This window comes from Crocuta crocuta, unplaced genomic scaffold, assembly GCF_008692635.1.
Source record: "Crocuta crocuta isolate KB4526 unplaced genomic scaffold, BGI_CrCroc_1.0 scaffold322, whole genome shotgun sequence".
In the NCBI taxonomy this organism is placed as follows: Eukaryota; Metazoa; Chordata; class Mammalia; order Carnivora; family Hyaenidae; genus Crocuta; species Crocuta crocuta.
The window spans coordinates 3,674,387-3,697,323 of NW_027532592.1; the positions used below are offsets into that span (position 1 = coordinate 3,674,387).

Below are 22,937 nucleotides of genomic sequence, written 5' to 3' on the forward strand. Positions count from 1 at the left end.
GTATACCTGAAATCAGTACAATATCACACACCAGCTATATCTCAACTAAAAAAAATCTCGGACACTTGAATCCACCGCTTTAATCACCCCTTGCGGTTTCCTGGTGTGGTGCCATCCACCCGGCAGACCTCCTCCACCGGGGGCCCTGTCTCTCCTTACAGCGATTCTCGGACGGAGCATTTTCCGATTTGGGGTGCACACTGCTGGTCCCGGCGTGGGCCGACCCGCTGCGTGTGGGTGTGGGGCTGCCCCCTCATCGCTCACCTGCACCACTGCCTTCCAGGTGGTGCGCATGGGGCCAAGTTCAACACTAGGGACTAAGAACGCCTCAGTCATGCACTAATTAGGCACCAACTCTCTCACCTTGTCGGGGATGCTGTCCTTGTCCAGGTTTACCAGTTTTTTCAGGAAACCGGTTTCTGAGAGCAGCAGCTTCGCCGAGGCCCAGTTGGGTTTCTTCTGCAGAAGGATGCACACGGCGTTCATGACCATCAGCACGGGGGCGGGAGGCCGCGTATACACCCTGTGGCGGGAGGGAACCCCATCAGCCTCGCGACGGAAACCACGAGGCTGTCTCAGCAGGCAGTGCCCACAGATGTCTGACAGGCACTGTCATGCGACTTCCCTTTGGGGACCTTGAAACAGTCGGGTTCAATGTATGGGTACTTTTGCTTTCAGAAGACGAAATGCATGAAACCTAAATATGCAGAGCCACCGAGAGAGAGGGTGGTTCTCGGCAGCGTGAATGCGCTCAGGGCACCGTTCCTCAGGGTCAGAACCCTCCCGTCCCATCCTGTCCCATGTCATGTGCTAGTGACGATGTGACAGAAACCAGCCCACCCCTCCCCTTAAATATGTCGTCTGACTTCTCTTCATCCTGATCTCGAGTCTCCACTGTGAAATCACTGAAATAATACCGGGCGGGAGGGGTGCCTCCCGGGTTGTTAATAACATGATTATTAATCAGAGGTCACCTCCTGCAGTGTCTTAGGCCGCCAACAGGCCCCTGCACCAGAAATGGGAAGGGGACACTCCAGAGAGCCAGGGGTCAGGACAGTAGTCACAGGGAGCGAGTTTTGGTGAAAAGGCATGAGGTGGTAGTTGCTAAGCAACAGCCTTTGGGACTTGGGAACGGAAAGGCAGGTCCATCGTGGTAGTGGGTCTCCCCCCATCACTTCCCAAAAGAAGGCCGGCAACGAAGCCAGTGTTACGAGGGCAACATTGTCTACAGGGGTCACTGAGAGGTCACCCTGCCTTAAATTTCATCATTAGAGATTCATCTTTGTTCTCTTTTATAGTGTCCTTTTAAAACAGATATTTTTCAGGACTAACTAAATCATTAACACTTTGTTTAGAACTAATTTATCAGATTGCTTTTCTGAGATTCTCAGTATGAGAATGATCATTACAGAGGAACTAGCGAGAGAGAGACAAGGTCCACAGAGGAGAAATGAGAGCTCCAAAAACAAGATTTCCTCAGTTTTACCTACGTTTATTTAGTTATTTTGAGAGAGAGAGAATGACTGAGCATGAGCAGAGAAGGGGCAAAGAGAGAGGAGGCTCTGTGCTGACCGACGCAGAGTTTATATTCAACGAACTGTGAGATCATGACCTGAGCTGAAAATCAAGAGTCAGACACTCAACCCAGGCGCCTCTTTGTAAAGCAAACATAATAGGAAAAGAGTCAGGTTGACATTAAATGTATTATCTATAAAATTTTAATATAAATTAAAGAGAAAATAGATTGAATTGACTATAGTTTCACCTACATGTCACCTTCCAGAAACAAATATCTGATTCCAAGAGAGACCTACTGGCACAGCAATCTGCTGTAAAGCCTCATTACTACAGCAGTAAGTTGCTGCAATCTGCATTTTCTACTGCCTCTCTCTCTTTTTAGTGGCTAACGCTGCTAGTCGGCAAAGGTCAGTGCTGTCACGGGGTCCTCGTTTGCACACTGCTACTCCCAGAACGTACTGGACTGGGGTCCGCTGGGCGCCTCTGCCGCACATCCCAAGAACAGCAACAATGATCATATCACAAGGCTTCCCGCTTACCTGGCACTGGGATTGAAGAACCGTACCGTAGCCACATCACAAGGGAGAATCTTAGACAAGCACCCCCACCCCCTGCCAAGGCACGAGGAAGGAGTCCCAAGGAGGCTGGTTTGCGGTATTGGGGGAGGGGGAGGGATTGATGGATCCAAGGACACCTGTCAGCACTGAAGTGACTTGAGCACCTGCCTCAAGCCTGCCTCAAGCCAGACTCCGTTCTGGGCACTTCACATGTTTCAACTCATCCAACCTGTCATCGCCGCTGCATAAAAGGGAAACTGAGGCACAGAGCAGCCCTACAAGTAGAAAGCCAGGGTCCCAACCCAGGAAGCCTGGCACTAGAGCTGTGTGCTTAGCCCCCTTCGCACCTGCCCCAAGAACCCGGCTACCAGGAAACTGGGCTGGGCTCCCTTGGGAATCTCTGCCAGGGAAAAGCCAAGCGAACAGGACTTCTGGGACACCGTCAGAAGGTGCAGGGGGTGACACTGGGGAGGCCGGGGCATGGCTACTGTCCCACCTGACCCAGGCTACCCCCTCGCGCTCTTAGGCCACAGCCGTCCAGGCGTCGGGTAACCCAGGAGGCACATTTCTGCCCCAGACTCTGGTGCTTCCCATCCCTCCTGCAGACACCCGCCTGGTTCACGTACAAATCTCACGCAGTTCTCCGCTTCCGGGCCACCGCGCCGCCCAGACCACTGCACCCTCAGCGCCCAGACCGGGCCGGGCCGCAGGGCACTGAGCACGTCTGCAGAGTGAATCTGTGAGAATGCATTCCCGGGAGCGAGGCCAGAGAGTTCAACAAAGTTAAGAGTGTCTTTTGCTCTGCTTGTCTCTCCCTCCCTCCCTCTGTGTCTGACTGTCAGCTATTGGGATGACTGTCAGCTATTGGGATGACTGTCAGCTGCAGGGATGACTGTCAGCTGCAGGGATGAATGTCAGCCGTGGGGACAACTGTCAGCTGCGGGGATGAATGTCAACTGCAGGGATGAATGTCAGCCATGGGGACAACTGTCAGCTGTGGGGACCAGCCTCCCGGCACCGTGTGCTCTTCTCTCCGCAGTCACACGGATTACAGGCCCCTCATCTGTTGTCTCTCTTCTCGTCCCCAGAGTTAATAATGCTGTAAATATCACAGTGGATTTGCTCACTCCTGCTTTCTTAATTGAAATACTACTTTTCCTGGGGCACCTGGGTGGCTCAGTCGGTCAAGCATCCGACTTCAGCTCAGGCCATGATCTCGCTGTTAGTGGGTTCAAGCCCCGCACTGGGCTCTGTGCTGACAGCTCAGAGCCTGGAGCCTGCTTCTGATTCTGTGTCTCTCTCTGTGTCCCCCCTCCCCTGCTCACACTCTCTCTCTGTTTCTTAAAAATAAATAAACATTAAAAAAATGAACTACATGTTCTACTTTTCCATAAATAATGGGAAATGGAAGCCATTGGAGCGGACACCAGTGCTGTCTGCTGGGCCACAGGCCTCTCTGGGAGCATCTCAGCCGAAGATCGGAACTAGAGACGTGGGGTCAGGTTTCAGACCTCGGCGCCTCTCATTTCTCCTCATATGACCCTTTGCATTTGTCTTTCCTGGCCTTCCTGCATGCCAGGCGGCTGGGCCTGGGCACAGGGCAGTGGGCCCCAGGGGCACCTCGGGGCCCCGACCAGCGCTGCTGCATCAGGCGGGGGCCTCCTGGGCACAGGCAGTGGCCTCGCAAGCGCCAACTCCCCACCTGTGGGACCGCGTCCACGGGTGCACATTTATGTCTCAGACGGGGATTCGGTTCATGACCAATAGCGCATCATGCAGTTTACCTGGCAGTCAGTTTCCCAAGGCGACAAAAGATACCAATGTGCCTTCAGGGCACGGAGAAGGTGCAGGGGGTGACACACACACTGCACAATCTAAAGGAGCCAGGATGGGACCCGATCTGAAAATGTCTGAATACAGACTCATAACTTCTACCATGTGTTTATGCTTCATTTTGAGCATTCCCGACTCAGAACAAACTGAGGTGCATTACCTTAGCTCGGCGACGTCAGCTCTATCCAGAGCACTCAGGGCCATGGTGGCCTTGTCCAGAGCGGGCAGCACGCTCCTGATCTCTCTGGCAGTTTTCTGCAAAGGTCAGAAACCCCCAAGGATGTGTGAATGAACAGGGCTGCATGTAAGTGTTTATACGCCGTGCATGGTCACCTCTCTGTATACTTCAGTTATTGCAAAAGCTGTGTCGGGTTGGAATGACTTCCAAATGCTTTTACCGACCCTGGCCCAGCTTTCCTGGTCATGTGACCTGAGGTACTGGGCCAGGGGTCCTGTTGGAAGAGCAATTTATCTGACAGCAGGTAGCGGAGGAGAAACAAGGTTGGCAATATACACATCCAGAACCCGGGTTTTCTGTGGAAAGTCCTTCTGTTTATCTGGAAGTGGGGGGTCAGGTTCTCACCAACACCTACTCAAAGTGGAAGTTCATGCCTACGTGGCGACTCCGGATAATGCAGCACACAGTACTCTAATCTACCACTCATGTTCCGCTTTTCTGGATAGGAGGTTATGCAAAGAGAATGCATCAGAATTCCTAAGTTTTGGGGAATAGTGACTGCGTTTAAGAAGACGTTTTGGGGGCACCTGGGTGGCTCAGTCGGTTAAGCCTCTGACTTCGGCACAGGTCATGATTTCACATTCGTGGTTTCAAGCCCCACGTTGGGCTCTGTGCTGACAGCCTGGAGCCTGCTTCGGATTTGTATCTCTCTGTTTCTCTGCCCCTCTCCCTCTCATGCTCTGCCTCAAAAATAAATAAAACATTAAAAATTAAAAAAAAATCTATAAAAAATTTGTCAGAAAAAAAAGACGTTTTGGTCCCCCTAAGGTCAAGAACAAGACAGGGATGTCCACTCTCACCACTGTTATTCAACGCAGTATTGGAAGTCTTAGCTTCGGCAATCAGACAACACAAAGAAATAAAAGGCATCTAAATCGGCCAGGAGGAGGTCAATCTTTTACTCTTTGCAGATGATATGATACTCTATATGGAAAACCCAAGATTCCACCAAAAAACTTCTAGAACTGATCCATGAATTCAGCAAAGTTGCAGGATATAAAATCAATGCACAGAAATCGGTTGCATTCCTATACACCAACAATGAAGCACCAGAAAGAGAAATCAAAGAATCGATCCCATTTACAGTTGCACCAAAACCCATAAGGTACCTAGGAATAAATTTAACCAAAGAAGTGAAAAATCTATACACTGAAAACTATAGAAAGCTTATGAAAGAAATTGAAGAAAACACACACAAACGACATATCAGATAAAGGGTTAGTATTCAAAATCTATAAAGAACTTATCAGACCCAACACCCAGAAAACAAATAATCCAGTGAAGAAATGGGCAAAAGACATGAATGGACACTTCTCCGAAGAAGACATCCAGATGGCCAATTGACACATGAAACGATTCTCAGCATTGCTCATCAGCAGGGAAATACAAATCAAAACCTTAGTGAGTTACCACCTCACACGTGTCAGAATGGCTAACATTAACAACTCAGGAAACAACAGATGTTGGTGAGGATGCAGAGAAAGACCATCCCTTTAGCACTGTTGGGGGGAACAGAAACTGGTAAAGCCACCCTGGAAAACAGTATGGAGGTTCCTCAAAAAATTAAAATAAGATGACCCTCCCCTATGACCCAGCAATTGCACTACTAGATATTTATCCAAGGAATACAGGTGTGCTGTTTCGAAGGGGCACATGTACCCCAATGTTTATAGCAGCACTATTGACAATAGCCAAAATATGGAAAGAGTCCAAATGTCCATTGATGGATGAATGGATAAAGAAGAGGTAGTATATATATACACAATGGAGTATTACTCAGTGATCAAAAAAATGAAATCTTGCCATTTGCAACTATGTGAATGGAATTAGAGGGTATTATGCTAAGTGAAATTAGTCAGAGAAAGACAAGTATCATATGACTTAGCTCATATGAGGACTTTAAGACACAGAATAGATGAACATAAGGGAAGGGAAGCAAAAACACAATAAAAACGGGGGTGGAGGGACAAACCATAAGAGATTCTTAAATATGGAGAACAAACAGAGGGTTGCTGGAGGGGTTGTAGGAGGGGGGAACGGGATAAATGAATAAGGGGCATTAAGAAATCTACTCCTGAAATCATGGTTGCATTATATGCTAACTAACTTGGATGTAAAATAAATAAATAAATAAATTTTAAAAAGACATTTTGGGATATCTCAATAAAATGTGAGAAATTACATGTTCCTTACACAGGTATATGTGAAAGGTGCCTTATTTTATAATTTAAAACTTTTATTTATAAATAAATAAGACAAAAATTTGCAGACCATAACACAAAAGTGATTGTTAAAATCCATAGAGATTATATTGAATCACAAGCAAGATGCGATGAAAATTCTCAGGTCATACCAAAATCAATAGTTTATTAAGAGGAAAAAATACATTTAGGTAACCATCTGGCTCATGTCTGTTTGATAATCCAGCTCATGAAGAAGAAGGCGTCATATAATCACACTGGAAAAATTCAGGCTCTGGTGCAGTTTACAAGAACTAGTGACATTCATGAAACAGATATCAGAAAACAACTGAAGACATTGGTAGAAAATTGGTAACGAATGCCTTCAATTCACATGACATCTAAAACTATTCACCGCCCAAGAAACCTCGAAATGCGAGTTTGCTTACACTCATTGAGAGAGACATTAGAAATATTCATGACGTCATCAGCGACGAGTTATGAAATGGAAGGAAAGTGCCCTAAACTAGCAAAGATGAAAGTCACACCATTGTGAGCTGTGCCGACCACCCCACAGGAACGACACCCCGATTTTCAAGCGGGGACCCGCTCAGTCTGCAGTGGAAAGTGCGGGCGAAGCCTCTTGGGCACCTAAGGCAGTTACTCAACATTGTTATGTTACTTTTCTAGGTTTTGTGATGCTTGTAATAATTCTCAGCTTTAAAAAATTTGTATTTCATTTAATGTTTTTCTTTTCTTAATAAGTACTTTTACGTTGAATTGTGAACGAGTAACTTGAGATTCTAAAACACACACCTTCGAAACCGTGTCAGCATCCGGCGTACAACTGCGACCTGCCCGGGGCCGTGCTGCCCTGTGCTGGGGCAGACACGGAGCACCGCAGAGCCCAGAACACGGACTCGGCTACGTCCATTTTTTCTCAGCTGGAAGGCTAGAGCCTGAAGTCATGCCTGGCAGGGCCCGAGGGAGGGGGGGAGGCCCCACTGGGAGGGCTGGCAGGGGGTGGCCGGGACGTCTGCTTGTGCGCCCGCGAGGAAGGGGGTTTGCTCACACCATCGAGTGTGCAGTAAGCCAGCCCTCAGAGCAAACAGGGTCCTGGAGGCTCCTGAGAGAAGGGGAGCCTGGGGGACACGAACCTGGAGGCAGGAGGGGCAGCTGCTCCTCGTTTGTCCTGTGCACGAGCCCCCCCACTCCACTGCCACGGCCTAACATGAACACGGCGATCTAATCTGAGATGTGTGTTCACATCCACTGCGGCTCGTGATGCACCCCCACCCTGGGTGCTGACTGACGCCCGCTAGCCATGGGGGCTTGTGTGTGTAACTTACAAATAGGCACGCAGATGGCGGGGACAGGCCTACATGTGCCTTTGCCCTGATGGAGCTGCTCGAGGAGAAACCGCTGCCCGTGGGAGACGCGCGCAGCTCTGCCTTCACGTCCTCTGAGCAGGTGCACCCGGCAGCCCGGAAGAGTGGGGGCTCCTGGCCGATGGCTGCACCGACCTGACTCCTTCCCGGCTCTCACCGGAGGGGGGCAGGGCTCGGCCAGTCAAGCCAGAGGGTTAAGACTGCTTACATGGAACTAGCGGTGATGGGTGCCTGGGGCCCCTCCCGCAGGCCACGTGTGTCTGATGTGGCGCAGACGACTTCCTGCCGTGGTGACCTGGATGGCCCGGCCTCTCTGTCTCCGGCTGGGGGTGCTGCTTTCTCACGGTCAGGGATCCCGCGTCTCTATACGCCCAGGTTCCTTTGCAATAAACACTCATTGGGGTAGGAATTAAAAGTGTCCACGCTTGAGTACAATAGATTTAAGAGCAGTCAGTTCAACCTTCAAATTCTGGGGTTAGGGGGTAATGTTGCAAATCTCCTAGTAACCATCATGGATCATATCTTAGTTTTACCTGCGCATAATCTTCCACAATTCTTACGTCTTCTGCCATAATTTCCTCATCTTGTTTAACGAGCATCTGAACTTTCTCGACTACTTGTGAATCTTTCTGCAGTCTTTTCACTAGGGCTTCCTTATCCTAATGAAACACACAGCTCTTTGGAGGATGGATTTTAAGAGACACGGCATCTCTTTTTTGAAGAGAAATTCATTCAAAGAAAAATTCATAAAGCTCATTTCATTATTACAAAATATATCAAAATCAGCTTGAAATATATTCGGCCAACAGACTGAACTGGAAAGGATGACCACAGCAAAGATCATTCTCTTGCAACACACGTAAAGAGTGGTAAGTACAATTCTTATTTTAACTTATTATTATTATTTTTAAAAAAGTGGCTTCACACCCAGCATGGAGTCCAATGATGGGGCTGGAACTCATGACCCCGAGATCGAGACCTGAGTTGAGATCAAGAGTTGGATACTTAGGGGCGCCTGGGGGGCTCAGTCAGTTAAGTGTCCGACTTCAGCTCAGGTCATGATCTCATGGTTAGTGAGTTTGAGACCCACACCGGGCTCTGTGCTGACAGCTTGGAGCTTGGAGGCTGCTTTGGATTCTGTGTCTCCCTCTGTCTCTGCCCCTCCCCCACTGGGGTTCCATGTGTGTCTCTCTCTCAAAAATAAACGATAAAAAAAAAATTGGGCACTTAACCAACTAACTGAGCTGCGCAGGCAGTGTGAGAGGAGTGATTTTAGAACACCCTGCACCATGCAAGTAACCGCAGCACCAGTCGGGTTGACTTAATTAAGAATGACGGAATTTATCTATGTGAGCTTTTACTAGTTATATGCCTGTCATCACAATTAATTATTAAAATACAACAATGTTACTATTTTGCTATCACTGTTATCGTTTTGCTCATTTCACGGTCAGAAAGCTGAGGCAAAGAGGCTCCGGGCTGTGTGCACACGGGGCGGGGCTCTGAGCCGCCTCTGCCGAGTGTGAGTGCCTCTTTCCCAGCGTGTTCTTATTCAACCACTTTCACAAGAGGTTTTGAGCCAGACGCACCTTTGTGTTCTGTTCTATCTGGGGGCCGAGAGTCAGGAGCTCCTCCTGCATTTCTGTAACGAGAGACGTGGCCTCCAGGATCTTGCTGAGGCCCATGTGCAAACGACTCCTGCGGGAAGAGGGGTCACAAGGTGAGACAGGACGGAAGGTCAGCAAAGTGGGTCCATTGTGGCCACGTACCGAGGACGGCCGGTGAAGGGCTCGATTCCTTGCGGCAGCCTCTGGACACCTGCCTCTAAGGAGGCTTTTGTCTTTTCCCCCTTGGAAAGGTAGATTCTGGCTCATTTTCTTGTATCTTTCTCTTTTCTTTTCTTTTACAAATAAAAGCACCGATTTATTTATTCATTAACATTTAAAAAAATATTTGTTTATTTCTGAGAGACAGAGAGAGACAGAGCATGAGCAGGGGAGGGGTAGAGAGAGAGGGAGATACAGAATCCTAAATAGGCTCCAGGCTCTGAGCTGTCAGCATGGAGTCCGACATGGGGCTCAAACCCATGAACCATGAGATCATGACCTGAGCCGAAGTCATACGTTTCATCGACCTAGTCTCCCAAGCACCCCTAAAAGCACCAGTTTTAAAAAGACACGGGTTTCTGATTTGGCCTCAAAGTCTCACCTCTTTGTATGCATCTCCCTCCAGCGTGACCTCAGTATGTAAGCAAATGTATCCATGAATTGCAAGAAGCTGTTGGGAGTGACGTAATGATGCTGTCCAGTCCTCTGAAAGTACGTTGTGTTCAAGTCTTTTATGCTTTTGTGGATTTGGACACATGCTGGGGCGAGATTTTCCTTTAAGTCCTGCAAAAATAATAATTTTCAAGAATTAAGAGAAAGCAACCTAAATACGCACCAAGAAAGGGGAAACTGAACCCGGTGAGGAACCTGAAAGAGTCTGAGGTGCAGGGCGGTCGATAAAGAGCCTGGGCAAAGGGGACCAAGAACACAGAAGATTTAGGGGGTTGGATGGTGTCGGGGGGACAAGGCAACAATACAGCCAGTGACCAGTGACCCCTCCCACTGGGCCTGACCCGCATCTCGCCTACGGCCATCCGAGCATTCACGGAGGCGCTGTTATGGCCAACGTTCGTGGTGACGGGCCGACTGACTGACTGATATCTCCCATCGTCCTTTCTTAAAGTGGGTTATCAATTGCGAGACGCAATTTCACTTCCTTGAGTGAAGTAAGGCTGTGAAATATGAGGCCTCAAAGGATATACTGATATGTTGGGTGGGAAAACCAGAGGAGAAAGAGTGCTGGGCTAAGTTTTGGGGAGAATTCTGTCTGAGACATAAGCTGGGGTCCACCCCCAGCCCACAGGGTAGCTGCTTCCTGGTCACCTTCAACCCAGCCGGCTTCACATGGACTCTACCCTCGGCCTTTCATCTGGTGGATGCTTGGCTAGCATGGCTGCGAGCCCTTTTGTGGGGGCTGTGCTGAGTTTCAGGGGCTGTGCTTTTATGGCCTCCTTTGTTACAAAGTTTGGGTCACAACAGAGAAGATGCTTCCTCACGGTGGCCCACGAATTCTGAGCGAATGCGGTTTGCTGCGCACACAAAGGCGTCTCCGGGGAACACAGAAGGCTGCGGCCACCTCCCCACGCCATCTGGCTCGCCACCCAGAGGCTGCTCCCCTTCAAGGACACCTGCTGTTTCCCCGGAGATGCGGAAGCGGGGAGCCCCGGGCAGTGAGGAATCTGGGCATCTTTGAGGTAGGACAGACCAAAGGAGATGGGGAATGGACAGAGTCAAGACAACTGGCCAGCCAGTCTCACGGTTCTGCCCGCCTAGGAGTCACTGCTCCCCGGGACGTCACTGGAAACTTCCCCTGTGTCAGACTTTCAACTGGGGCTGTATTTACCTCCCTGCTCTCCAAATCCACCTTCTCTCTTAAGACAGAATGGGCAGCAGTGAGGAGGGCTTCCTCTGGCCACCTCTCGTACCAGTCCACTGTGCACGTGGTGACCATGGAAGAGTGCTTTCGGCAGTGCTGGCGGAAGTTGCGTCCCGTGGGGCTCACCGTCATGAAGACGTGAAGATTTTTATGTATTCTCTGAAAAGCAATAAAAACTCAAGTTGTTAACGTGTAACCCGCTGCTATGCGAAAAAAGGTTGTGTTGAAAGTTCCATGTGAAACTCATTGTTTCCGTTCTTTACTTAATGGGCGGAGCGGAGACTGAGAAGCACGGTGCTCTGTGGGGCCCGGAGTGGCCCTTGCATAAACCTGAACTTGGGAGGGGGTGTGGTGGTCGAGTTCTGCTCGGCAGGGACCTCAGGCCACACATGGGGTGCTGCCGCCCCCGTTCTCTGGGGTGCTGGCATTCCGGGTGCACAGAACGTCCATGGGAGAAGTGGGCGATGGTGGAGAGCTGAGAGGCCCAGAGAGAAACAGGGCCGGGTGGGGATGGGGTGCCCGGGGGACAGCCCTGAGTTCCCACGGCAGACGGATTGGAGCCCCTGCCATCCTGGGGGTCTTGGACAAAGCGCTAGTTTCTATGACACCCCCCTGCAACTTCCCCCCAGAGGGCCTTGCTGTGGGCTACTGTTCCCCGCTTCTTGCAAGGCTGGCCTGGGTTCAGTCTCCCTCACTTCCAGGTGTTGCTTTAAAGAAACACGTGACTGAAAGCAGCTGCGGTCAGTCAGCGTTCAACACAAACAGTTCTGTTTGAGCAAAGCGACGGCATGTCCGCATGTCAAGGAGCCTACTGTGCCCAGGGAGTGCGCTAAGGCTGGAAGAGCAAAGTGCATAAGATTCTCTCCCTGCCTTTTCATCTCTCGAGAACTTAGAAAAGCAAGTTAAACCAGTCAGTGCAAAATTCATACAACACAGAAATGTTTGCATCAAAACCGAAATGACCTTCCTTTGCTTTACCCATCCCCAAATTCCTAGTTGAGGACGGTGTTCACGGGTTAAAGTATGCCTTCGCCATTACCACTGTAAGATGCTTCAAAGCGTTTTTGAAAGTGTGGTATAAAATACACGGAAGTCATGAACTAATTAATTCTGCCAACTGGGATTCTCGGTTTGCTTTTTCTCTCTGGAGGGCACTATTGTCCACACTCCAGATGAGAACTTCCTTGTTCTTCCTCACCGATCACAGTCTGTATAAACCCATTTCGTAACAAGGTGCTAGAATGCCACCAGGGATCAGAATAACTGCTATCTTTCCTTCTGCCATAGCATTTCCAAATATAACTTGGGGCGCCTGGGGGGCTCGGTTGGTTAAGTGTCTGACTCTTGATTTCAGCTCAGGTCATGATCTCACGGTTTGTGAGTTTGAGCCCCACACTGGGCTCTGTGCTGACAGCTTGGAGCCTGCTTGGGATTCTCTCTGTCTCTGCCCCTCCCCCTCTCACACTTGCTCTCTCTCTTAAAAAAAATATAACTCAGTGTAAGCATCCATTCATCTGGTGTTCTCCCTCAATCATGGATTCCATTTCTGGAGGGTTGTTATTGTTGTTGTTTTTTGTTTTTTTACATCTTCTCCCTGTGCCAATCACTGAGGGTGGAGGGTGGCCCATTTTTCAGATGGCTCCATTATAGATAGGCACCGGCACCGGAAACAAGTCAGCCTGTGGTCCTTCCCCTCTGGACACCTGGTCTGGGCGATCACATCTCTCCGCTGAGCTGCTGGTCAGTCATCGTGCCTTAAAGACACAGAAAGCTTAGCTGGTTGGTCTGGACTCTGTCTCCCTTCAAACCAGCTCTTTACCGACCCCATTGTTGAGTCCCTTCTGAATATCACCTGCTCTCTCTGGATTGTTCTTTCTGTACCACTTCCAGGGCTATTCAAAGGGATGAAAGAATTCTTATATCTTGCCTTTCCTGGGATCTTACTTCTCTTATTTACAAATTTTTCCATGTTTATTTATTTTGAGAGAGAGCGAGAGAGCAAGAGAGCAAGCATGAGCAGGGGAGGGGCAGAGAGAGGGAAAGAGAGAATTCCAAGCAGGCTCTGCACCATCAGTGCAGAGCCCGATGTGGGGCAAGAACTCACGACCTGTGAGATCATGACCTGAGCCAAAACCAAAAGTCAAACAGGTAACCGACTGAGCCCCCAGGCACTCCCTCATTCTCTTGTTGTTGACTCTCAAGGTTACCATTTTCTTTAGCCACTGATTGCTGGGCAGGCCCAAATCCTTGCTAATCCTGGATCCTGTGCCTGGATGGGCATATCCACACACGTAGCTTTGAAAACTCATTTATCCCATTCTGAGAGGAGGGAAGGGGATGGGAAATGGAGAGGGGGGAGGAGCGAGGGGGGAGGGAAGAGGGAGGAAAGGGGAGGCGGAGGGAGTAGGGAAGGGAAGGGAAGAAAACTCATTTAAAGGCCTAAAACCTATGATCCACCTTGGAAACCATGGACAGAATTATACACACGTCTACTTTTAATTTACCGTGATAATTTGCTGAAGCTAGCCCACCATCGCCTACCTTCTGGAAGAGGGCAAGTAAAGCTTGCCTGTTGTCGACAGAACCAGACTGCTCGGCAAAGGAGCGGAACCTTAGCACGATGGAGCCCAGCTCCTCATCTTCAAACAAGTCCAGGATTTTCTGCGAGTTGAGAATGGCGTTCAAATCTTCCAAAAATGACTCCTTAGGTGAAACACATATTGAATCAGCAGTAAACTGTTTATGTATTTGTTCTTAACAAACCAAACTGAGACAGCAAATGTAATTAAGGACAACTCAGGTTTATTTATTATTATTTTTTTAAAGCTAAACTTCTCTTAAACCCATCCAATGTTTTTTTTGTTTTGTTTTTTGTTTTTTGTCTGAGTAAAAATAAGTGTCATCCCTCCATTCATTCCTTGGAGCATTAGAGAGACTGTGGTACCGACGGTATGCAAACGCCTGTGTCACTTTGCGTCACTGGGACCAGAGTCAAGGGGGGGCAGTGCGAGCGGCGCAGACACCTGGCTCCAGACAGCTCATGGAGACCTTGACACGCGCACAAGCTGCAAGTTAACACGGCTGCAGGTCCCAGATCTCTCAGATCACCACCTGAGAGAGGTGACAGGGACAGTGGGCTGGGACAGACACTCGACCGGAGGAGTTCCTGTTGCAACGTCCGAGCATTTTCATTTTGGGAATAAACCCAAGCTTTATTTAAAAAACATGCACGTCCAGCGTCAGCCTCTCCGCCCGGTGTGGGCGGGGCCATCGGATTTCAGGTCTCTCCCAGGACTCGGCTTAAGAAACACACTGATCATCTCACACTCTAGCTACTCCGTGGTGTCGCTGGCTCGGCCTCTGTTCTGTCCCAGCAAGCAGCCCGCGGGGACCCTAACGTGACGCCAGCCGCTCACACAAGCAGCCCGCAGAGTGACGAGCAGGTGCGAGCCCCTGGGAGGTCTCCCCGCAGCCCAGGGTCGCCGAGCAGAGTGCGCCGCTTAGATGGGACCCCCGCGGGGTGCACCAAAACACTGCTCTTTAGGTGTGCGTGGACCCATCTGGCCCTAACCGGGAGCCCCAAGTCACACCCTGCCTTGACCTCTCCGTGTGGCTCCGCAAGGCAGGCGGAATGACTCTTCCAGAACCTATGAGTAAGGTCTCCTTGTCGTCTTCTGCTGAACCGTGGCTCACCATCCTGCACCCTGTGCTCCACCTAACAAATGTTAATTTAACAGGGTCATGACACCATTTTTGGGATTCCCATGGAAAGCAAGAATGTGGCCAGGAGAAACCTGGAAACTGTGGAGACGGGATCCAATGACCTTGAAGTTCTGGGTAAGATACACCATCAGGTCTCAGCTTTGACCTAATAGTGGTTTTCTGAAAAATGATTTCTTAAATTAAACAGTAGGCCCCTGGCATGAGAAACAACATCATCTGAAATCCAGAAGTGTCTGGCAGGAACCTCAAGCTGATGAAGGGGAGAGGGTATTTAGATGGAGGGGCGCCTGGGGGGCTCAGCCATTTGAGGGTTGACTCAGGTCATGATCTCACAGATTATGTGTTCGAGCCCCGCTTTAAGCTCTGTGCTGACAGTGTGGAATCTGCTTGGGATTCTCTCTCTCCCTCTCTCTCTCTGCCGTTCCCCCCTACTCTTTGTCTCAAAAAACAAACAAACAAACAAACAAAGAAAACAAAAAAAAACCCCCAAAAACCCAGACTTAAAAAAATAAATAAATTTTGGAGAGAAGACATATAATTAAAGTGGAAAACTGGATACCATGGAGAATAGCAGATACAACATAGCACTCAGATTTACTCTCAAAATACCCCTTGAAAGAAAAACAAAACTCTAGGGAGAGAGGCCTAGGCTTAGAGAAGAAACATGAGGAAAGTTTGACACTCCATAACTGTGTGAGTCTGGATCGTAGATGATAAATATTGTTGCCTTGACATGTCACCACAGAGAAGGAAATAGAATCTGAGGCAGCTTCCCCAGTTACGTGTGGGCTGCGGAAAGGCATAGTTTATGCCAAGCGACAGATTAAAAAAGTAATTGGGTGATTAGCATTTTTTCTAATCTGTAAACAAAGTATATCCTGCAAAGAAAGTGCTAAACTTGACGGTGAAATTAGCACAGGACACTGCGGACAAGAGTTGACAGTGAATTCAGACGATAGCGTTTTTTTGTTTTTTGTTTTTTTCCGAAAACCCAGACTAGAAAACCAGCTCAGCTACACAAATTACTCAGAATCTGTGAGTTACAATGAAAATTATAAAGACAGAAAATGCTTCTGTTGTAGGCCTGATGCAAAACTACGTGCAGCGCGACTTCACATCCAGAGCCTCACGGGCTGTGACTGGGGACGGGCAACCGGGGCACAGCCAGACTTTCCTTTCAAATATTAAATGAGTGGGGCCATTTACACAGCCAGCGTTAGCAAGTAAGGAAGATAAAAGGCACTTACCTGCTTTAGGTTTATGTTAGCAACTATCAAAGCGGTGGGGTTCCCCTCTAGTCCTGCTTGAATAAACCCTCTTTTGAGGGCTTCTCTGAACTCTGTGTGGGCGTGACTGTGAGGCGAGAGCACCAGCTTGCACTCTGTCAGGCGGCACGCCAGGGTCGCACAGGTCTTCTTCCCACACCCATCTACGCCAATCTTCGGAAGAAGAACAATCTATCGTGAGATTCTTACATGTGTCCTGGGAATCTTTCAACGTACAGTTTCCTATGTCTGCGAGCCAGAAATTCACACAGTGAAAGTACCTATTTTTATAAACTTTTTGGGAAGTACATGAAATACAGCTAAAGCACTGATCGGAGTTCTCTAAGGCATTAGCACACATTCAGTATTCACTTCTTTGCTCTTTATAGTTTCTTGAAACATATGAGACACCTTCTCTGGAAAGATAACGCAATCTGGAAAAATGGCATCGACAGGCTGGCAAAGTCATCACTATGTTACCGCCAATGTTTGATTTTTCATTTATAAGAATGAAAATCAGGAGGTCTTTCCCCATTTATTCTGAGCAGTAAACACTTCAGTGTTCTTTGATAATCATGACAAAGCATTACCTTTATTACCAAAGTATTAACTTTACCGGGGTATAATTTACAGAGGTCACCTGCTTTTATATGTACCATTCAATGATTTTTAGTACAATTAGAGAGTTATACAACCATTACCACAGTCTACTTTCTTTTAAGAAGTTTATTTATTTTGAGAGAGAGTGAGAGACAGCATGAGCAGGGGAGGGGCAGAGAGAGGAGAGAGAGAGAATCACAAGCAGGCTCCAGGCTCCTAGCTATCAGCACAGAGCCCAATGCAGGAGCTCGAATCTATAAACCGTGAGATCATGACCTGAGCTGAAACCAAGAGTCGTACGCTTAACGGACTGAGCCACCCAGGTGCCCCTACCATGGTCCAGTTTTAGGACATTTCTATCCCCAGGAAGGACACCCCAGCCCCGTCTGTACTCAGTCTTCATCCTAATGCCAGTCCCAGGCAACTTGTCGCTATAGATTTGCAGTTTGGGGATGTTTCCTATAAACTGAGTCATAAATAGGAAGTGTTTTGCATCACTGAGCAGGATGGTTCTGTGGGCCTGGCATGGAGGAGGGTGTGCTAGCAGTCAGCAGAGACCACGTTCTGTTTATCCATCATCTACTGATAGACACTGGAGTGTTTCCACATCACGGTCGCTCTAATAAGGCTCCCGGGGACGTTTCTGTGCAAGTCGTGGTGAGAACATGTGTCTTACTTTTTCTTGTGTTGATACAGAGGAACGGGCCACTCAGTTAAAGGGCAAATCTGGGTTCACTTTAGAAGAAATGCTCAAACTGTTTTACCACCAGCAATGTATCTTCCTCCATCTTTTCATTTTCAACCACTCTGTCTCTGCAATTCTTGTTGACAGCGTATGCTTGGAGTTTGTTCTTTTAAAAATCCTTCCTACGATCTCGGTCTTTTTATCAGAACATTTAGTGCATTTACATTTAATGTTATGATTGATAGGATTTGAGTCACATCTGCCATATTGCTGTTTTGTGTCTTTTCCCCTTTTGTTTCTCCTTTAGTGTTAACTAACCTAACACTAAAGAACTAACTTTCTTTTAGTGTTAACTCAATATTTTCTAGAGTTCTAATTCAATTCCTTTGTTTTATATAATGTATTTTTTGAGTTATTTTTTTTCATGATTTATCTAGGAATTTCACTGGATATTTTAATTTCTCAATATACTCCAGATTAATGAGGGCATAATTCCAGTAAAACACAGAAACTTTGCTCCAGTACAGCTCCATTTGTTCCTTCCTCCTTTGTGCTATTTATTATTATAGATACTAAATCTTTATGTTATAAGCTTCACAATAGTTATGTAAGGATTGTTTTATGCACCGGTCTTTGAAAGCAGTTAAAAGAAACATATAACCATACTGTGTGTGTGGTAGGCAGGATAGTGCCCTTACCGCCTCACCCTCACCCTCAAATATGTCCCTAGAACCTGTGAACAGATTACCACTGGCAAAAGAGACTCTGCCAATGTGATTAAAATTAAGGACCTTGAAATGGGGAGATGATTTTGGATACTCTGGTGGGGCCAATCTAAATACGTGAGTCCTTAAGAACAGGCCACCTTTCCAGCTGTGGTCAGAGAGACAGAGGGAGAGGTGTGACAGCTGAAGCGTCGGAATGGTGCATGCTGCTGGCTGTGGAGACAGAGAAAGAAGCCATGAGCCACGGCGGAGAGCAGCCTCTAGAAGCCTGTTTCCTTGCTGTGTTAATTCAGTAACACAATGCAGCTCAACTAGGTAGTGCTTACTTTGAATAAGTCACGTATGATTCGTTTTTTACTTTGCGTATTCAACTAGCCTCATTTGAATCAACTAATCTAGATCATAATTGTGTATTTTTTAAAATCTGTTTTAAAATTTTCTTCACTGAGTCATTATATGGCTTCCAGCTGCTTCTCCCTGCTGAAGCCTCAGGTTGGGTCAGCCTCCAGTCATATTGCTGGGTTTGTTTTTTTTTTCTTACGCTAACTGTAGCTTTTTGTTTTTATTTTTAAAATACTAGGGTGCCTGGGTGGCTCAGTCGGTTAAGCGTCCGACTTCTGCTCAGGTCATGATCTCGCGGTTCGTGGGTTCGAGCCCCGCGTTGGGTTCTGTGCTGGAAGCTTGGAGCCTGGAGCCTGTTTCGGATTCTGTGTCTCCCTCTCTCTCTGCCCATCCCCTGCTCATGTTCTGTCTCTCTCTGTCTATAAATAAACTATAAAATTTTTTAAAATATTTATTTATCATGAGAGAGAGAGCGAGCGAGCATGAGCAGGGGAGAGGGGCAGAGAGAGAGAGAGAGAATCCCAAGCAGGTTCCATACTATCAGCACAGAGGCCAATGTGGGGCTCAATCCCACAACCGTGAGATCACGACTTGAGCTTAAATCAAGAGTCAAGAGTTGGATGCTCAACTGACTGGGCCACCCAAGCGCCCCCGTATTACTGTTTTACACAACTGAACTCTGGTACTAGCTTGACCCAGGCAAAGATCTGTTGATGGAGTTTGACTGGGGAAAGTAGATGCAGGATCAGAGGAAACAGGCACTTGCCAGGCTCTCCCTTGTAGTTTTCATGGGACCTCTGATACGATGCTTGGGTCACGAGAAGGAGCCAGGCTTCCAGCCAAGTGTTAGGTTTTAAAAACTTGTTCTGGATGCAATCTCAGCAATTTTAGAATTGAGAACTTTTGATAAACTTGCTTGTTATTAGGAAAGAAAGAGCCACTTTGTGGTAAAAGAAGTGGACAGAGACTGTGAACCATTTGGGAGAATAAAAAATAACGTGTTGATAATGGAAACAGGACAGAGGGAATCAACGCTCTTACAGAGCTTCTGTTCCAGATGTGGAGATGGATAGTAAGTGAGAAATTATGTAAGATGAGATAGCACTCAGCACGAGGGTGCGGAATCAAGGGACAAGTGACAGGGACCGTGGGAGGTGCGGCTGCGGGAGCCCCAGGGAGGCGGGAGCCACTCGGTTGGGGTGGCAGTAGCCGAGATGCGCACAAGAGGCCGACTTGAAATAGACCTCGGAGGTCACATCGCCAGCACGTCCCCATGACTGATGACCGAGTGGGGGTGTGATGGAGATGCCTTAAGAGCAAGGGGTTCTGGGGTTCTGGCTGGAGCGGGTCTACGGGGGTCTGGATCTACGCGGGTGCCGTTTGTGAGATGACAGATGTTAGTAAAAGGAGCGTTTTGGTGGAGAAAGTATTTGCTTTTGTGTTTCTGCTTCAATTCAGTTTTTCAATTTGTAATTCCTTTTAATTAGTCTTGCACATGTCTGTTTACAGAAAGCTCTAGTACTTCTGGGAAAAAATGGTGTGAAGTAAATAGTTATAAACAACAAAAGTATAAAACAGATGAGCAAGAGGCATAAACGACGGCTTAAATGCTCACGAATGTGATGCATGGGAAGGGGCCGAATATGTTGGATTTCGCTGAGTCTTCTGGAAGCTTTCTCTTGTCCAGCTACATGGGGATTGTCCAAACATCCAACCCCCGCTTGTTTTCATCACAAATAGAACTCTGTGCGAAGACTCATGTTTCTAAGTCAATCTTCCAGTTGATGCACGTTTTCAAAGTCAAGGTTCACCTGCAGACTTAGTGCTGAGGACCCGTGACGGATGGTGGCAGCGCCATCGCCTGCCTTCCAAAGCCAAGCATTTTTAGGTGTGGATATGTTTCTCATGCAAACCTTAGAGAGGAATTAGGTCTTGCCGTGGGACTCAGTGGCTGGAAGCGTCCACAAATACAAAGTCGGGTTAAACAGGGCTGCTATAAGCGAGGTAGATTTTGTCAGATCTCAATTTTTACTTTGCAAACGTAAAAATATCTGAGCCATTTAAATCCCTACCAGTAGCATGTGACTCGCCGGCTGCCGGAGGACCCTGGCCGCTCTTGTGATGTGTTCGATGGCTTCCCTGAAGAACACGATGGGGTAAGAAGTCTGGAGGAGGAAAGGGGACACGTAAACTGCTTGGAGGCACAGACAAATCACATGGTCACTGCAGTGGTGCAGGGACCCAGCAGTGAGAGTGAGTGTCCCTGATCCCATCAACTGGGTCACATGGGTGCAAGGTAAATGTGTGTGATGAGGCCTGTGCCTACATCAGTGTTCCCATGGGCATGCCGGGCGGGGCATGGGCTCCAGAGAGAAGGTGGGGGTACAGGGTAGAGAGAGGAGGAGGGGGTTACGGGCTGGAGAGAGGAGGAGGGGGGGTATGGGCTGGAGAGAGAAAGAGGAGGGGGTACAGGGTGGAGAGAGAAGGAGGGGGGTACAGGGTGGAAAGAGGAGAAGGGTACAGGCTGGAGAGAGAGGGAGGGGGGGTAAACTACAGCATCTGAGCTCTGTCTCTACTGCCCTGTTCTGGGGCGGAACACAGCGGGAGGGGAGTGGAGGAGGGCTCCCAGGAACTGGGGTCACGGTATTGGTGACTGAGGGCGCCTGTGCCGACACCATTCCGCCCGCGACGGGAGGGGTGCTGCCCCCGACGCGGCCTCGGCGTCTCTCGCATCTCTCAGGCCCACTAGCTCTGCGCACGCAGCGCCCACAGTCCGAGTCAGGCGCCCGTCTTACAAGGACCCGCGGACGCGGTGGCCCAGGACAGGCCCGTGGGACGCTGCAGTTCCACGTCCGCCCGGTGGCGGCGCACTCTTCCCCTGCCCCTTCTTATGTGCGCGCACACGCACACACATGCGCCCCCATGTGCGCGCGCACACACACGCACAGCCCACACACGCACCCCCATGCGCGCGCACACACACGCACAGCCCACACACGCACCCCCAAGCGTGCGCACACACGCACAGCACACACACGCACATGCACACACGCACAGCGCACATGCGCACAGCACTTCTCCAATTTCACAGGGCGTGTCTGTACCTCCGAGGGTGTTGAAGTCGACCTCATCTGGAACTCACTCAGCACACTGGCGAGTTTGTTATAGTCACTGGTGCTCCGATACATCTTCTTCCTGTGAGGCTTGTTTATATCCAAGAAATCCACAAATACAACTGAGTCGCTCATCAGTTTCGCTTTCGTCCAATTAACCTATTGTAAGATCATAAATGAGTAGTGTGTGTTAATAGCAAAATTCTGCTTGTCAAAGTGAATGCAACACATCTGCTCCGGAGAAGCTCCGGGCACAACAGATCGGGGCGCTTAACCTTCTTGTGCTGCAGACCCTTCAGGCAGTGAGGTGTAGGTGGCCTTTCTCAGGAAGGCATTTTAAACGCAGAGAGCGAATCGCTTCTCAGCCTTTTGGCTAAGATCAAGTGTAAACGCAGAGAGCGACACACGGGCTGCAAAGGAGACCACACGTACGACGCGGACCTCCTTCTAAGGACCCCCAAAGGCTACGGCCCTAAGAGCCCCTGCTGTGGAAACAGCAACTTGAAGTCTCGGCAACAATGAAGAACAGTCTTCCCTTGTTTGCGTGTTAGGCACCAGCGCGCAGCTGGGGGCAGGGAGACAGCTCGGCCGCACGACTGCGGCGGTGGTTCCACAAACGCACGCCCGTGACGACGCTCCCCCGACAAATGCCCGCTCGCCGCCTCCACACGCGCGACTCGACACTGGCGATTCCAGGCAGAGCCTCTGGTCTGGTTGAAGACTTGGGCACGCTTGCCCTCCCGCTCCCCTGGGCAAACTCCTGTCTGTCACAGCAAGGTCGCGGGCTACCTCCCCTCTGAAATCTGACCCCGTCCCGCTCCCTGAAAACTAGGGTGGGGATTACATCTTTGGTAATTTTGGAAAATGACATCATCATATGCTGTGTGATAGGAAGAGTAGAGCCAAGGGGCGCTAAAACCCGGAAAAGGAGTGGTGGTTGCCAGAAAAGTCCCCCGAAAGAGGAAGCGTGAGGTGTGGGGTGGCCAGAGCTGGGGGGGGGGGCACCGAGGGGAGACACAGACAGGAGACCCCGTGCTACTTTCTGGCCACCACGCGGGCTGAGGTGCCGAGGGTTCGGGTGCGCGTGCGGGCTTGGATGTGAACGCCGGGCCAGGGGTCTGGGTGGCGCAGGGCCACAGCGGACGCACACCCGTCTTGCCAGCGGTTCTGCGGGTTGACTGGGAAGCACCCCGGGGAGCACGGGACAGATCCCGACGGCGAACCACAGTCTGGCTTTGGAGTTCACGTTCCTTCTGCCAAACCGCCTGTTCTTATGTGGAGCGTGGA

The 22,937-nt window shown here is 49.1% G+C and overlaps 1 protein-coding gene across 1 annotated transcript in view; it reads right to left on the reverse strand.

The window, feature by feature from the left end:
- Positions 1 to 22,937, reverse strand: part of DNAH14 (dynein axonemal heavy chain 14) — a 293,744-nt gene that overhangs the window by 78,958 nt on the left and 191,849 nt on the right. The window contains exons 53-62 of the mRNA XM_077779923.1: positions 21,642 to 21,809; positions 20,610 to 20,702; positions 16,168 to 16,359; positions 13,739 to 13,900; positions 11,165 to 11,356; positions 9,923 to 10,104; positions 9,304 to 9,412; positions 8,248 to 8,373; positions 4,069 to 4,163; positions 364 to 523 (exon numbers count right to left, since the gene is read on the reverse strand). Of these exons, the coding sequence (XP_077636049.1) occupies positions 364 to 523; positions 4,069 to 4,163; positions 8,248 to 8,373; positions 9,304 to 9,412; positions 9,923 to 10,104; positions 11,165 to 11,356; positions 13,739 to 13,900; positions 16,168 to 16,359; positions 20,610 to 20,702; positions 21,642 to 21,809 (1,479 nt within the window). The remainder of the gene's footprint in view (positions 1 to 363; positions 524 to 4,068; positions 4,164 to 8,247; positions 8,374 to 9,303; positions 9,413 to 9,922; positions 10,105 to 11,164; positions 11,357 to 13,738; positions 13,901 to 16,167; positions 16,360 to 20,609; positions 20,703 to 21,641; positions 21,810 to 22,937) is intronic.